Here is a 13,831-nt window from a genome sequence, read left to right on the forward strand (position 1 = left end):
TGCCTAAGGGACTCTGTGGGACCTGCGTGAGAGAAGGTGTTGAGAAATGCCCTTGTGCCGAAGTGTTCCACTGTGACTGTGCAAAGATCAAAGGGCCACTGAAGACGTGAAATCAGCGACACTGTTGCTGTTGACACAAGTCGAGCCGCAGAGGTGTACGGGGACTTTAACAATCACATTTTCAAGGTCTCGAACTTCCACTCAACTCTCAGAGCAAAACAGAAAGTTTTCAGTGAATTACAGAAAGCTCTTAAAGCAAGGAGTGGATGGATTTTCAAGGACAGGTCTGGACCCACCAGAGGGTCCAATTTGACCAACTGATGGCTAAAAAAAGTATGAAAACAGCAATGAAATTGTAAAAAATGAATTTCGATTGCTGAGTGGTGATGCAAAGCCAGCATAACTACACAGGGGTGAACAGAATTTTAGACCTAGACACATTGTTCGGATCATAAAGAAGTAAAATACGAATGTTTATTACAAAAGAAACTGTACATGTGAAGAGTTGTTGCTTTTGCACTGTTAAATACACATGCACATGTTATGACAGCAGACCTTATTCTTGCGAAGCTGTTAATCATGTTCTTGTAAATGGGTAAATGGGTGGCTCATCAAAGGGGACAATGCTTCTTCTTTACACTTTTTCTTCTTACCGCAAGGTAATAAAAAGTTAATTTAAAGAGCATGAATGCAGATCTTATACAAATGAAAATGTTTATCAAATTTCTAACTGACAATGGAAGCAATCCTTTCCTTTCTTTGCCCTTATTAAAGAAAGGGAAGGAGTGGTTGCAGTCATTTTACTGGTCTTGGCTAGTTTTTGTAACACAGACAGATAAATTATAGAAAATTATTGTCATACTCACAGTGAAGAAATATGTTCCCCTGTGCAACAATAACAAATGGCAAACAGAAAAGAATCCACATACAAAAATAGATAAATAAAATAACTGATGATTTAAAAACAACAGAAACAATTGTAAAAAAAATATCTGGGCTGCTTGAAACTTTGTACATATACACTTTACACAACTTACATATAAGGAAGCATGAAAATGCAGAAATGTTATCATAAAAATAATTAACACAACTATATTAACCTTTATCTTTATGGAAATATCGCCGATAAGTATTGTAAAAGCTATAACAAATAACCTTAAACCCGAAAGCACCTGTGGGAACAGTGAAGAGTTATTACACAGCGCCCCTTCTCTGCTTCGGCTTCAGTCGGAAGTGTTCGCGCACTTTCGGGATTCAAGCCGGTGTTTTCAGAGGAGTAGAGCGAGCACGGCGGGTCCCAGCTCCGCAGACTACAGCAGTTCATGTGAGAGCAGCTCGGGCACACCTGGTTGGACCGTGAAGAGCAGTTCAGCGACCGAGACAGCTCCACTCAGGTGAGTTTCTACCTGAATTTAGACCTTTGTTGTTCTCTCGTCCACTTCTCCACACTCTGACTTTCTTCTTTCGGGCGGAAAGTTACCTTAGAGATAAACAGACTTTGTAAACTTACTTTTTAAACAAAACCCGTCCTGCACGCTGAGTATCGCGAGGTGGAGGTGAGAACGCCTCCATAATGAACAGCTGAAAGTTTACTTGTCCTGACTTTATTTTCATTCTACCTTTCAGCAGCTCCCGAGTTAATCACTTGAGGAATGTGGTGCAATTAGGACGGTGGCCGAGAGCTGAAAATTCATATCAACTTCAACTTTTAAGTTACTTTTTTTCCTCACTTCGACTTTGAACTTATAAGAAAAAAGGGATCATGGCTACAGGCGGATTCAAGTCAAGCGCCGCGACGGACTTTTTGGAGGAGTGGAAGGCAAAACGGGAGAAAATGAGAGCCAAAATGCTGGGGGACATTGCCGCAGCCACTGGTACTCCCTTGGGTGCCAGCAATACAAACAGCAGCCGCAACGCCGTTCCTCCTCCATCTCCTCCTCCTCTTCCTTCGGCCACCGAGTTCACCAACAACGGCAACCCGGACCGAAGCTCCTCCGCTGGGAACTGCCACCCCTCCTCCTACGCGGTTGCTCGGTCCTCCTCTGGCACTTCTCTAAAGAGGCCCGAGGAGGAAATGCACCACCCCGTGGCACCCTCAGCCACGCCGGGAAGCAACCTGAAGAAGGCCCTGCCTCAGCCGGAGAAGACTCAGGACTCTACTCCCATGGCTTGCAACGACAGTGACAAGGAAAGCCCGTCACCCAGCAGCAAGGGCAAGGAGAAGAAGAGCACCGGGCCCAGCGCCAGGAAGGGGAAAGGACAGATCGAGAAGAGGAAGCTAAGGGAAAAAAGGAGATCCACAGGTGTCGTGAACATACCATCCAATGAGGTGAGTCGGGGGAAAAGAGGGCAGAGATTCACCTCAGCATCAGAATGGGTATAACTCGGAGGCTCGTTTTGGGATTGGTCATGTTTTTTCTCTATTGGGAATAAAAGTATTTCCAAAAAACTATTAGTGAAAGTTAGTCTCTTGTATGTGGAAATGGGTGGATGCTTGATGCTTGTGCATTTTTATTTTTATTTTTGTAAGGAAATAGTGGCTTCTGTGTGTTGCACTTGAACACCACTTGCCTTCCTACACTCCAAATTCCTCCCATACATGTGTCTGGTTTAATTGAGCCTCTGCTGGACTGAAATGAAAGCAGTTCTCAGATGGTGGGAGCGGGTGGAGGTGTACAGTATGTGTGTTGCACATTCATTGTTGTTGGATTTAAATCATGTCGCAGTCCTGCCTGATTCCTGTGGTTCAGACACATGCAGGAACTCTGATATGAAGCTTGGCCAACACTGAAAAAACACTCAAATTACACGGAAATTCTCGGAATAGATGCCCCCCTTTTTGTTTTTTTGTTTTTTTTTGGTAAGGGGATGGTATTCTGGTGTCTTTCAAAGTGGTCTGTGACCACCTTTCATTCTCCTATTTGATAGCCACCCAGAACAATATGCCCCTGGGGCAGCACAACTTGGAGTTTGACCAGCCTGTCAGTTGGAGCCCCACATCCTGTTATTAGGTGCTCAGCAGTGCCGAGCAAAGCCGTTTGAAAACTGGTCACAAGCCAGGCTGTAATGCTGGGCTTCAGCACTCTGGGCTGCGCCAGATATGCTAGATCGAGCCCATAGGCAGCTGATTATGTAGTAAAGTGGGCGAACCGTCTATTATTGGGGGAGGTAGGAGGTGATCTGATGAGGTGGTGAGCTGATTTGTGTGAGCGGGGAAGAGAGAGAAAGAACTGGAAGTGCTGTGGTCTGAGAAAGTTTGTAGAACTTCCCGAGGCAGGTCCTTATCCCTAAAAGTATAGTGAGTAAGAGTATAAAAGATGGACGTACCTGCTGGTTTTTAATTCAGCTTTAAGTGTCCAATGAAAGAAACTGCAGGTTTTCTGTGCACTAGGCTTGGGTGCTATGGTGATGCTGATGTGCTTGCAGTCCAACACTGTGTCCAGTGTGCTTGTAAACTATTTACATACCCTAATTCCTGTCAGCGCCTTGCAATTCCTGTTAATGTTCTCTTTTAATTGTTATTTAAAAGTTATGTACAGCTGAAGGCAGATCACTACATTTGTTAAATAAAATGACAAATACTATGCAGATTTAAAAAAAGGTTCATTGCTGAAAGCATTTGTATTCATCCGACTCCACAACTCAGATTGGTAGGTTCTGATCATCATACTTTGTCAACCGTCGGCACCTGGAGTTGGATAACAGTGATTAAACTGTTCCGCTTATCTTCCGTTAGCGGTGATCAAATGGAGACCTAAAGCCCAGGTGACTGCAGGCAGCCAAAGATCAATCTTTGACTTTTGTCTTCAGCTGCTGAAGTACCTCTGCTGGTAAATATAATGTGACAGATTTCCTGAATGGGAAGCCAAACTTTTCCTCAAGTCGGGCAATCAGAAACCTGCGTAACATGAGATTAATGCATGTGTTTCGCATTATAGTTAGGCCGGTGATTTCGAAGGAGCATCCCCAGGGACATTTTGACACGTCTCCGATGCTTTCGCACACCCGTGCCAGTTATTCGGACGGTCAGCAGGGTCAGACGGTTATCAGCTTAGACGATCGTATCAGTTTGGCAGCTATGTCAGAGTTACGTAAATGCATTTGTTTACAAACAAATTTATTTATTAATTTTTAAATAATGACTGTGAACCAGCTATGAGATGATAAGCCTCCTGGATATAATGGATCTAAGGTTGTGCTTGCACTGAGCTCATGTGTCTCCCTTTCGTGCACAGATCAGTGGACGCCATGATTCTTTGTACTTTGAGGCTTTTTTGTGTTTATTTCTGGGTACAGTGCTCTCATCTGCCTTCCTGTATTTATCACATTTCAGTCATACTGCACGGAAGCAGCTCGTCTTAAGGAAGTGCAATCAAACCAGATGATTACGCCTGAGATCAGTGAACCATTCCCAATCTCATCTGTTTTAGTGGGCTGAACCGAGCACGATGAAGCATAAACGCTCGTTACTGAACTGGACTTTGGTTTAAACATGCTCGCCTGGTTTGAGTTCACCATTAAAGGGTGTACTCCTATAATCAACCTCCAGCATCTTAAATTTGTCTCGAGTATTTTCAGACTTCCTAAAGTTGCAGTTTGAAGTCATATCCTGCACTGCCTCTGGTGCAGTAACCCCTTCAGGAAAAAGTAAAGATTTGCAATTTTAATTACTGTATATCTCATTAACTCAAATATAACACTCAGACTATACAAAAAATATAAAATTTAAATTTTTTGATGTTATATTGTTCTCTTTATTGATGAATTAGTAACGTCAGCTCCTACTTTTTATCTGTATTGAGAAAACTTAGTGCTTTTGTTGTTTTAGTTTAATATTCTTCTTAATATTCAAATTTTTTTGGCATTGTGTCACCATTTAAAAGTAATGTTTACCCATAATCCAGCTTTAATTATGGAAGCTTTATCTCATGGTTTGAGATCCTGCAAGCTTTGCACACAGATGGAAACACAAAAATCCAGAAACCGGTTGCCCGGCAGATGGACTCCTTTTGTGAAAAGTTTTCTCTTTTCTCCTCCTGTTGGATTGGGGGGGGGGCAAACTATGCAAATGAAGACTTCCTCACACAAGCTGCCTTTGTGATGTGAATATTAGTGGACAGGTGTGAATAGAGATGCCTGGGATTATCTCCCCGCTCGTTCTGTGCAGCATAATAGCTGCTGAGCGGGATTTCATAGCATCCTGGGAACCCAATCTTCTGCCTGTTGAGGCCATAATGGCCCGATAAAAGCTCCCAGCTCTGCATTGCATCAGTCAGTACCTCCTCCAGCGATCCGGGACGGTGTCTCCTTTCTCTCACCCTGCTCACTCCTGCGGGTCCGAGGGCATTGTTGCCGATGCTGACCTTTGACCTGCACCGCACATTCATATGTGTCTGAGGAATGCGAAAACAAGAGCTTAGATTCAGTGAGTTCTCTTATCTTAAAATGTTTTGGGTTGTGATGTAAGCATGTTTCCCATCAGATCACGCTGCCTGCAGTCTTGTGGTGATGATTCATGTCGGTCATTGTGCCGTTGCTTTTTAAAAAAATTCATGACCTCTGAGAGTTATGAGGTTGTGGTCTGCCGCTCCAGCCAGTGAACTTTGTTTCATGTACATGACTGAGTCTGCTCCACAAACACTGCTGGGGAGTGTGGAGCTATTTGGCCCCTCGGAGCTATTTGTCTGCAGCGTCATTGAAAAGGAGGTCAACAGGTTTAAGGTGCAATGCTGGGCCGAGTGCTCACGCAGTTAACACTCTGGTGATGGGATGATACAGGAGACAAGAGGGCTCCCTGTTTAACCTAGTTATTTGCGACACCACAGGGTTGTTAATACACTGTGTGCTTCATACAAACTCATGTTAACCTGTTAACACACGAACCAGACATGACTAAATAAAATTAAACTAAACTAGGTTTTAGGAAAAATGTGTTTTCAACTGAAAATGGCTCAAAAGAACCAATTACAATGATATTATGCACTTGCAAAACTAGTCTTTGGATTTAATCCTAGTCAGTTTGGCCAAATTCACCTGTGCAACAATTCTGAAATGATAAGGGAAGCATCTGCTTATTCAGATCGGGATTTCTTAACTCTTCCTTCACTGAAACTAATAAATGCTAAACTAAATATTTCTAAAGAGGACAACTCTTTCAAACAAGCCATACTCGTTCCGTCTTTTTCTTGGCTGTCACGAAGATTAACGTTTTACATGCTGAGGCGCGTAGAGTCTGAGATGATGATTATTATTTTATTTTTTTTCCTCCGAGTATTACACAGTCTGGGTGTGACCTCAGTGTGAATTTGTGGGGACGCCCACTCCTGGGAAAATTGTGACATTATGTTCAGTCACACCTGAATGCTCCAGCTCTACAAACTGCCAAAACGTTTGCTTTTATAGAGCTGCTCACGCTTCCAGGTGATCAGTTAATTCAGGACAATTGAGTAGTAGCACCTGGCTGCTACTTAATATCTTGATTTCTATGGCAGCAGTAAGGGTGTACTTAGTTTTGCTGCACAGTGTCCTGCAAAAACTTTTTCATGTGACTGTAGTTCAGTGTGTGCTGCAGACAAAACAGAAGAAATGCAGAGACTGTGTCAGTATTTTGATAAATTAAATGGTGTTTTTTAAGGCATTCAAATGCAAATATAGTAAAAAATACAGTTTTTGTACTGCAAGGCCTGTGTACTGTTTTTAATAGGAATATAATGAGAAAATATGTAATTCTTAAAATGTGACGTGCCAGAGGTACCAGTCAGGAGCAACTTGTGAAATGGCACCAGCAGCAAATGCAGGTTTAGCAACAGACCTGTTGTGAATATGTGGAAAAACACACAGAGATATTTTGTGTTTGCATCACATGACACATTACTGAGAACTAAAAATGGTGCAGACAAAAGGACACACCTCAAACTGAGCTAATCAGCACATCAGTCACAGCCATCCAGAGCTGCACAGAGTTCACGGAGAGCGAGCTGCAGTCTATTCAAACACTTCATCTGCATTCCTTCCACATGGAAATTTCACCAAAAATCCATGTGCGTGTCAGGATACACAATAAAACTATTTCAGGATAAAGTGTATATAAATGTATATGAAGTGCAGTGTGGTGCAACTCAAACTGGGCTCGTACACAGTTGAGTTTTGGCATCAGTTCTTTCATCTGCTCTCACAGATACAGTCTGCACTGACATTAATCAGCAAATACCTTAAATTCAAACACCCCTGCCTTGTTTGTTCCCAAATTAGTTTCTGCTCCATTTTGTTCTTTGGTGAAGTTCATTGAAGGGTGAAAGTTTGGAGAAGGGCCATGCTGAGGGCAGACGTTTGGTTCATTCCAACCCAAATCCAGATGCAGAGAAAATGTTTAAAATTGGTTTCACAGAATGGATGAAGATCAGCAGATTTTTTTTTTCTTTTAACATATTTGTGGAAAAACTGAAAATAGAGGATGTGACTTTACAAAATATTACAATGAAAACAGGCAGTTTTTGCTCAGCACAACATTGCCATCATCATCATCACCATGGTGATCAAGCCATGCTTTTATGCTAGAAAATGACGTTTAATAGATTTAAAATTTCATAAAAATCAGATGAGAATTGTAACAAAATGTCTATTAAGTTTCTCTCCTCTGTAGAATCAGTGCATATAAAACTTGTGTGCATGCTTCACTGCCGGACAATTTCCTTGCTCTTATTTTGAAAGTTGAAGTGAATTAGCTAGCTTTGGTCCTTATGTTTCCTTCCTTACAGGGTGAGCAGTTTACTAATGTGCCAGTCTTAAGTATTATTTAGCTGCCTCTCCAGTGAGTTGCACAAACTCCAGGTCCATGTTCTTGTCCTTGATCTGTTTTTGAAAGCAATTAAGACAATAGGTTTCTAATTGCTCTGCAAGTTATCTGGTCATTGCCGGCTGCAGTCCAAGACCGTTGAGTTAACTTTCATCTGCATAACAAACGGACTCACAGTTGGGAAAGTTGCTGATATTTCTCTTTGACTAAAGTTTTGTTTTGTGCAAATGAATGCAAAGTGCCACAAACAGAATTTAAAGCTTTAAATTTAAAAGAATCTTTTACTTTTGGCTCTTCAGGCCCGTTATAGTTGAAGTGACCTAAAACGTGCAGTTCAGTAAATGCAAGGCACAAAAAAGTTGGCTAAAGTTTAAAGCTGCAATAAACTGACAGTAGAAATTAAAGTCTGCAGTAGTTTGCTTATTAAAGGCTCTCAGTTCACAGCTGGACAAAAGCATGCAAGAATGTAAATTTGCATGGGGTGGAGTGTGCTTCGCTTGCTGTTTAAAACCTTTTCCAAACAAGGTCACATCATCACAGTAAATACCACAGGGATTTTATCATAGGCTTAGGTAAGCATTGGGCTATTTGGGCCGGGTGTTTTGTTTCCTCCTTTTCATTTGTTGGTTGAACAGCAGGAATGCTAACCTGTTTAATTAAAGCACGTGTTCGTAAAAGTGAAGTTCCTCCAAGCGAGAAGCACCAGTTTCCAAGGAGAGCATTTTGAATTGTTTACAAAAGCCCTTGTCTGTGGCCTCAGCAAAGGAAGGAAAGAGCCGATCTGCTTCCACGATGAAGTCTGTACCGACCCACCAGGCACCTATCAACACCACATAAAGCACACAGCACCCTTGTAATGGGCTGTGACACGTGGGTTAGCTCAGTTTGTAAGACTGTTACATAAATGCTTGCTCCCATTAAAGTGACCTTTGACCAGGTGAGCAGCCATTATGCTGTCAGAAGGCATCAGATCAGTGTTAAACAGGCTGTGAGATGGAAATGTTACTGTGTGTGTATTTGTGTGTACGTATACATTTTATAACTTGGTCTTTGGTCAGAGAATTTATGACTGTTTGTACAGTTAAAATCATTGATAAATCAATAAAAGAAGCCAAAAGGATTTGATACACAATGTTTAAAGTCCTGAAAGTAGAATGAGTGTATAAATTTGTCTACTTTCAAACAGACAGCAGTAACACTTTGCTACTGATTCATATCTGCTTACATTTAGGAGATGGGTGTAAAGAAACCACATGAGCTTTTTCGTACAACTGGGGCATCAACAAATCTTCCAAATTGATTTTTTGTTTTTGTCCCCCCCTCCTTAGTTTGCTTAGAGCGGCGGTGTCAAACATAAGGCCTGGGGGCCAGAATTGGGGGCCAATATGGCCCACTGGCTCAATCTGGATTTGGAAAATGTGAAAGAGGACATAAATTTTACACTTTAAACTGTGTTTTCCTAAGTTTTACAGCCTTTCCTACTGATAAAGATAAACACTGCTAAAATGGATAAACCATTAAATAACAAGGTTCCTGTTTTTTTTCGGTGTCTGCTATAGAAATGTTTGATTTTTAACAGCAGGTTCACAAAAAACAGGTAAAAAGGATGTCTGTGCAATTAGCAAAAAAACTATAGATTTTTAATTGCAGAACGGTGAGCGCAATCAGCTACCAGAACTATTCTGTAAATTTACATACTTCTTAAAACTTAGGGCCAAAGCAGCATTTCTTTGTCATGTGGAAAAACTGAGATGTTTTAAATTGCACTTCTTTTAATATACATATATTAAAATATCTGGGATTTATTCCATGAGATATTTTCACTGGTCCAGCCCACTTGGGATCAAAGTCGGCTGTATATGGCCAACGATGTAAAATGGGTTTGGCGCCCCCGGCTTGGAGGGTGTAACACTCTTGTCTACCACAGGACTGATTGGTTTATCTTGATTAGATTAACAAAAAATAAACTCTGTTTTTTTTTTGGTATGTTCAGCTCAGCCTTAACTGAATGTAAACTCTTACCAGAGAGTACATTGTGGACGTTTGTTGTGAGATTTTGGGCTTGGTTTCAAAAACGGGACAAAACTTCAAACTCTCTTGGCGGATTTACTTGTTGTCAGAACAAATAAAGCAAAAACAAACAAACGGAGGCAAAAAAGGGTCACAAAGCAAGTAAAATTACAACCTTATATGAAACCATCCATCGTTACTGGTAGGAGAGCCATCTTGGATTATCAAGCACTGTACGACTGTAAATTCTGCCATATATAATTACATAAATGACCATACATGACAGTTTCACTCTGCTTGAGAGGGACAAAAACACAAGAATTGTGACTGACTTAAAACTGCAAGATGTCACTAAAAATTGGCTCATCCCGTTAGTAGTATGTTCATTTCAGACATTAAAAGATCACTCGCCTTTTCAGTTTGACATTTACTTTTGGAGTTTTGCTGCAATCTGCGCACAAAGTTCAAAGTATCTTTTATCTAGGTCGCTGCGCTTTAGTTATGTGGGTTCAGGGACTTTGTAGATTATTACTGAAGAACGACATACCCCCTGCGCGGCGTGCACAGGAATGCACGGCCATGCAGAATTAGTCTAAATCTTGTGAGGTGAAAGCCATCCTGCACGTTTGCCTGGAGGCCGGCTCGGCTTTAAGTCGAGACCTCACTGAACGTTATCACAGACGTGATCAGATGTAGGTGATACAATCAGCCTCAGCACTGATGTGCACTGATGCAGAATTGTTTTTACACATAGTGAAACGTGTGGATTCTGCTGGAGAGTCTTCTGCTACTTGTTGAGTGAGATAATTGCCATCTTTCTGGCTAATCTTTAACTCTTTAGTGTGCGCATATCCAGGATGGAGAAGTTTGCGATCAATTGACGTATTGTTGTATTAGTGTCGGCCTGGAATTTCAAAACAAGCTGCTGAATAGAGCAGAAAATGATCAATCGTGTGGCGTTTGTACTGGTCAAATGTGGCAAAGGCTGTTTAACTGAGTACCCACCATCCATAAGTGTTTAACAAGATCCATCCTGACTGTTTTCTCTGCAGGCCCAAAACGATGTCAGAGGGAATAGCCTCGTCCTCATCTGACCTTCGGTTCGGGACGTTGTTTTGGCTTTAAAGTTCACGTCTCTCTCTCTTTACTCAGTAATTTTGCACCTTTTTGTTTGACATTTATATCAGCGTATTGCAGAGCCTCTGCCATAATTCATTTCCTTTATTTTCATCTTCATTACCAGCATTTAAGCTGAGAAAACAAACAAGATCTGGTTTGTGTTGCAGTAACTGGCATGCAGTGTATAAAAATGCACTTTGTTTTTGTGTGTGTGTGTGTGTGTGGAGGCACGCACAGATAAACGATAATCGGTTTCATGCTTCCGCTTCTTAGAAACAAGCCTCTCTCCGTTGTGTAGTTGTTGGGGATCACTCTGTACTTTGCTGCAGGGGATCTCGCTGGTTTGACCACATGCAGACACGCACACAGCGCTAACCTAGCAGGGGGTGTTAAGAAACAAAATTGGGGACCAAACGAGGAGGCGAATGTTGTGACTTGGTGCGTCTGCAGTGTGTAACCTACTTGTCGGACATTCCTGTGTGTTTGCTGACAACTGTGGGGAATTTGTGAGTCAGCCCTAATCAGGCCGCTCTGTGTAGGCATTTGGGAGCTCGTCTGTTTGTATTCATTAAAGTAGAATTACTTGGAGACCCCAGCCTCCCTTTCCCACTCTCTTCTATTTTAGAGTCTGGGTCACATTTTGTAGCTTCTGAATCCTTTGGTCTGTGCTCTACATTGACAAGATATTTCAGACTACGTTTTCCCGTATGTATTGCACAGTTTAATGTTAGCTTAAAGTTAGAGATGCAGTGTCCCTTTTTAAATGGACAGATTTTACATTTCTTCAGTTCAGTTGTGCAGCGTTGTTTGGTCTTTTTGATATTAGGTTAAAGTAGCTAGCATGATGTTTAATCACGCCATACAAACTGATGCAAGTTCCAACTGAAGTAGCAATGAAAAACTGTAAACAGGCATGTGCTATAATACTGATTGCATAATTATTTGCACCGTTTCTTATGTAACTTAGAGAATTCAGTAAAGGCTCAGTCACACTACAGCAAAAATGGGTCGACAACCTCCACGTGACTAGAAAAAATTGGTGGTTGTTTGGTAATTGCATTGAATTTTTTTTTTTCTGTCTGGGACAACCTGCAGCATTTGTAGTGATCAGTCGGTCACCAAGTGGTTGACTTTGCAGCAACCTCAATATTTGGGTGACCACTGTACAGGTTGTAGCACAGGGGAGAACCTGTGTCCAAACAGTTAGTCCAGCTTGCCCTCAGAGGAAGGTTTGCAAAAAATGTTAAAAAAATCAGTGTTACTGGTGCACATGGATGCGAATAATGGTTAAGAGAGAAATGAAGAGATTATGAACAAACAATCTGGGTCCAAGTACTCGAGGCAGGTTTTTAAAAGTAATAAAATGCCTTCATTTTAGTTGGCTAAAGAATATCAAAGTAATAAAAGGTCTTTATATTAGTGTGCTAAACTAAAGACCTTATTACTTGTTTAAACCTGCCTTGAGTACCTGAATCTGAATTTTTCATGCTACTTTGTTTAGTCATCTTTTAATTTTCTTTCTTTTTTATCGACTGACTTTATTAGTGCAGCTAGGTATTTACAAAAAATCCCTAAACAGCTCAGACACCGACATAAAAGCAGAGATGAAATACTGCACATAGTTGCTAAACGTTCAGCACAATCTTCAGCAAACTTTCTGGTTTTTATAGTTTGAGAAAAGTCTAATCATCAAGTTTATGGTTTGCAAAACTTCCCAGAACAGTTCTTGGATGTTAAAAGCACTCCCAGAATTGTTAGCAGCTTTGCTGTGAATGTGGAAGTAAGGAAGCAGTGGATCTCAAAGTTAAAGATTTAAGTGCAAGTTGCACCTCTGTTAGTTTTCAGATGCCAGAGACTCAACCAGTAATGTATCCTTTCAGCAGGTTTTGTTAACATCTGATCACTTCAGTCTCAAAAAGATTTAAAATTTGAAATATCAAAGTACACTTTGACCGAAATGAGCCCAGCTTTATTCACGATTCGGCCAGAGACGGCCATAGCTCTGCTCACGCTGTGGTTTTATTGCATTGGGGACAATAAGCCTCAGTTATATTTGCATGAGTGAATGCACACTAACAGGCTGATTTTTGTCTGCAGTCTAACAGGTTTCACGCACTGCCTCTGGGTTATGTCACCACGGGACTCACTCAAACTGCTCTGTGAACATCGCTGTTATCAGAGGAGCTGGTTTAACACATGTGACCGAACCTGCACTCGACAAATGATGGACAAACATGATTACAGTTTGCAGAGCTTAAGAGGGAAAGTTGAGGAGTCGGACGGGGAAATGCTGCTGAACAGGATGATGTTTCCAAGTCTTACCAGTGCTTTGTTTGGCAGGTTTTCTCGTCTTTTCTCACCGCAAAGAGGACAAACTTAATTTTCATAAACAGAACTGCAAAAATGCATATTTTAATATGAATCTTCAGTGGTGCTCCTGGCACACGGGTTGCCCTTGACTGAAAACAAATAAGATTTATTAGAACAAGTTGTGTGAGGATTTATGTGGTAATTTTGGCTGCAGTAGAAATACCAACGGATTGAATTAATTTTCAACTTTCTACTGAAAGTCAGATAGCTGCAAAGGATATTCTCCCGAAGCATGGCTGTTTGAAAAGTTGCACACAGGCCACAGAAAGTCACACTTCAAAAGGACACAGTATTGAAAACATGGCTCAGTGAAAGGGCAAGGAATGCACGCAGTTGAACCCTTGAAATTGAATAAATATGTGGCTCTAAACTGCCAAACGCATGAAGCCTTGATCTTTAAGCTTTCCTCCACAAGAGAGAAGCCAGAAACTGGCTTCAGTCGAAAGAAGGCCTTACCTGCTCTCATGCTTCTGCCTTGAAGCTCGAGTGTCTTTGTGTTTGAACGTCCTCTTGAACATGTGTGTACAGTTGTGTTTA

The 13,831-nt window shown here is 41.4% G+C and overlaps 1 protein-coding gene across 2 annotated transcripts in view; it reads left to right on the top strand.

The window, feature by feature from the left end:
• Positions 1 to 402: 402 nt before the first annotated feature.
• Positions 403 to 13,831, top strand: part of pawr (PRKC, apoptosis, WT1, regulator) — a 68,850-nt gene continuing 55,421 nt past the window's right edge. The window contains exons 1-2 of one of the 2 annotated variants that reach the window (XM_031746322.2): positions 403 to 1,394; positions 1,627 to 2,329. In XM_031746322.2, the coding sequence (XP_031602182.2) occupies positions 1,763 to 2,329 (567 nt within the window). In that variant the 5' untranslated portion in view covers positions 403 to 1,394; positions 1,627 to 1,762. The remainder of the gene's footprint in view (positions 1,395 to 1,626; positions 2,330 to 13,831) is intronic. The other variant, XM_039601202.1, reaches the window with a different exon arrangement.

Source organism: Oreochromis aureus, linkage group 17 (genome assembly GCF_013358895.1).
Source record: "Oreochromis aureus strain Israel breed Guangdong linkage group 17, ZZ_aureus, whole genome shotgun sequence".
Classification (NCBI taxonomy): Eukaryota; Metazoa; Chordata; class Actinopteri; order Cichliformes; family Cichlidae; genus Oreochromis; species Oreochromis aureus.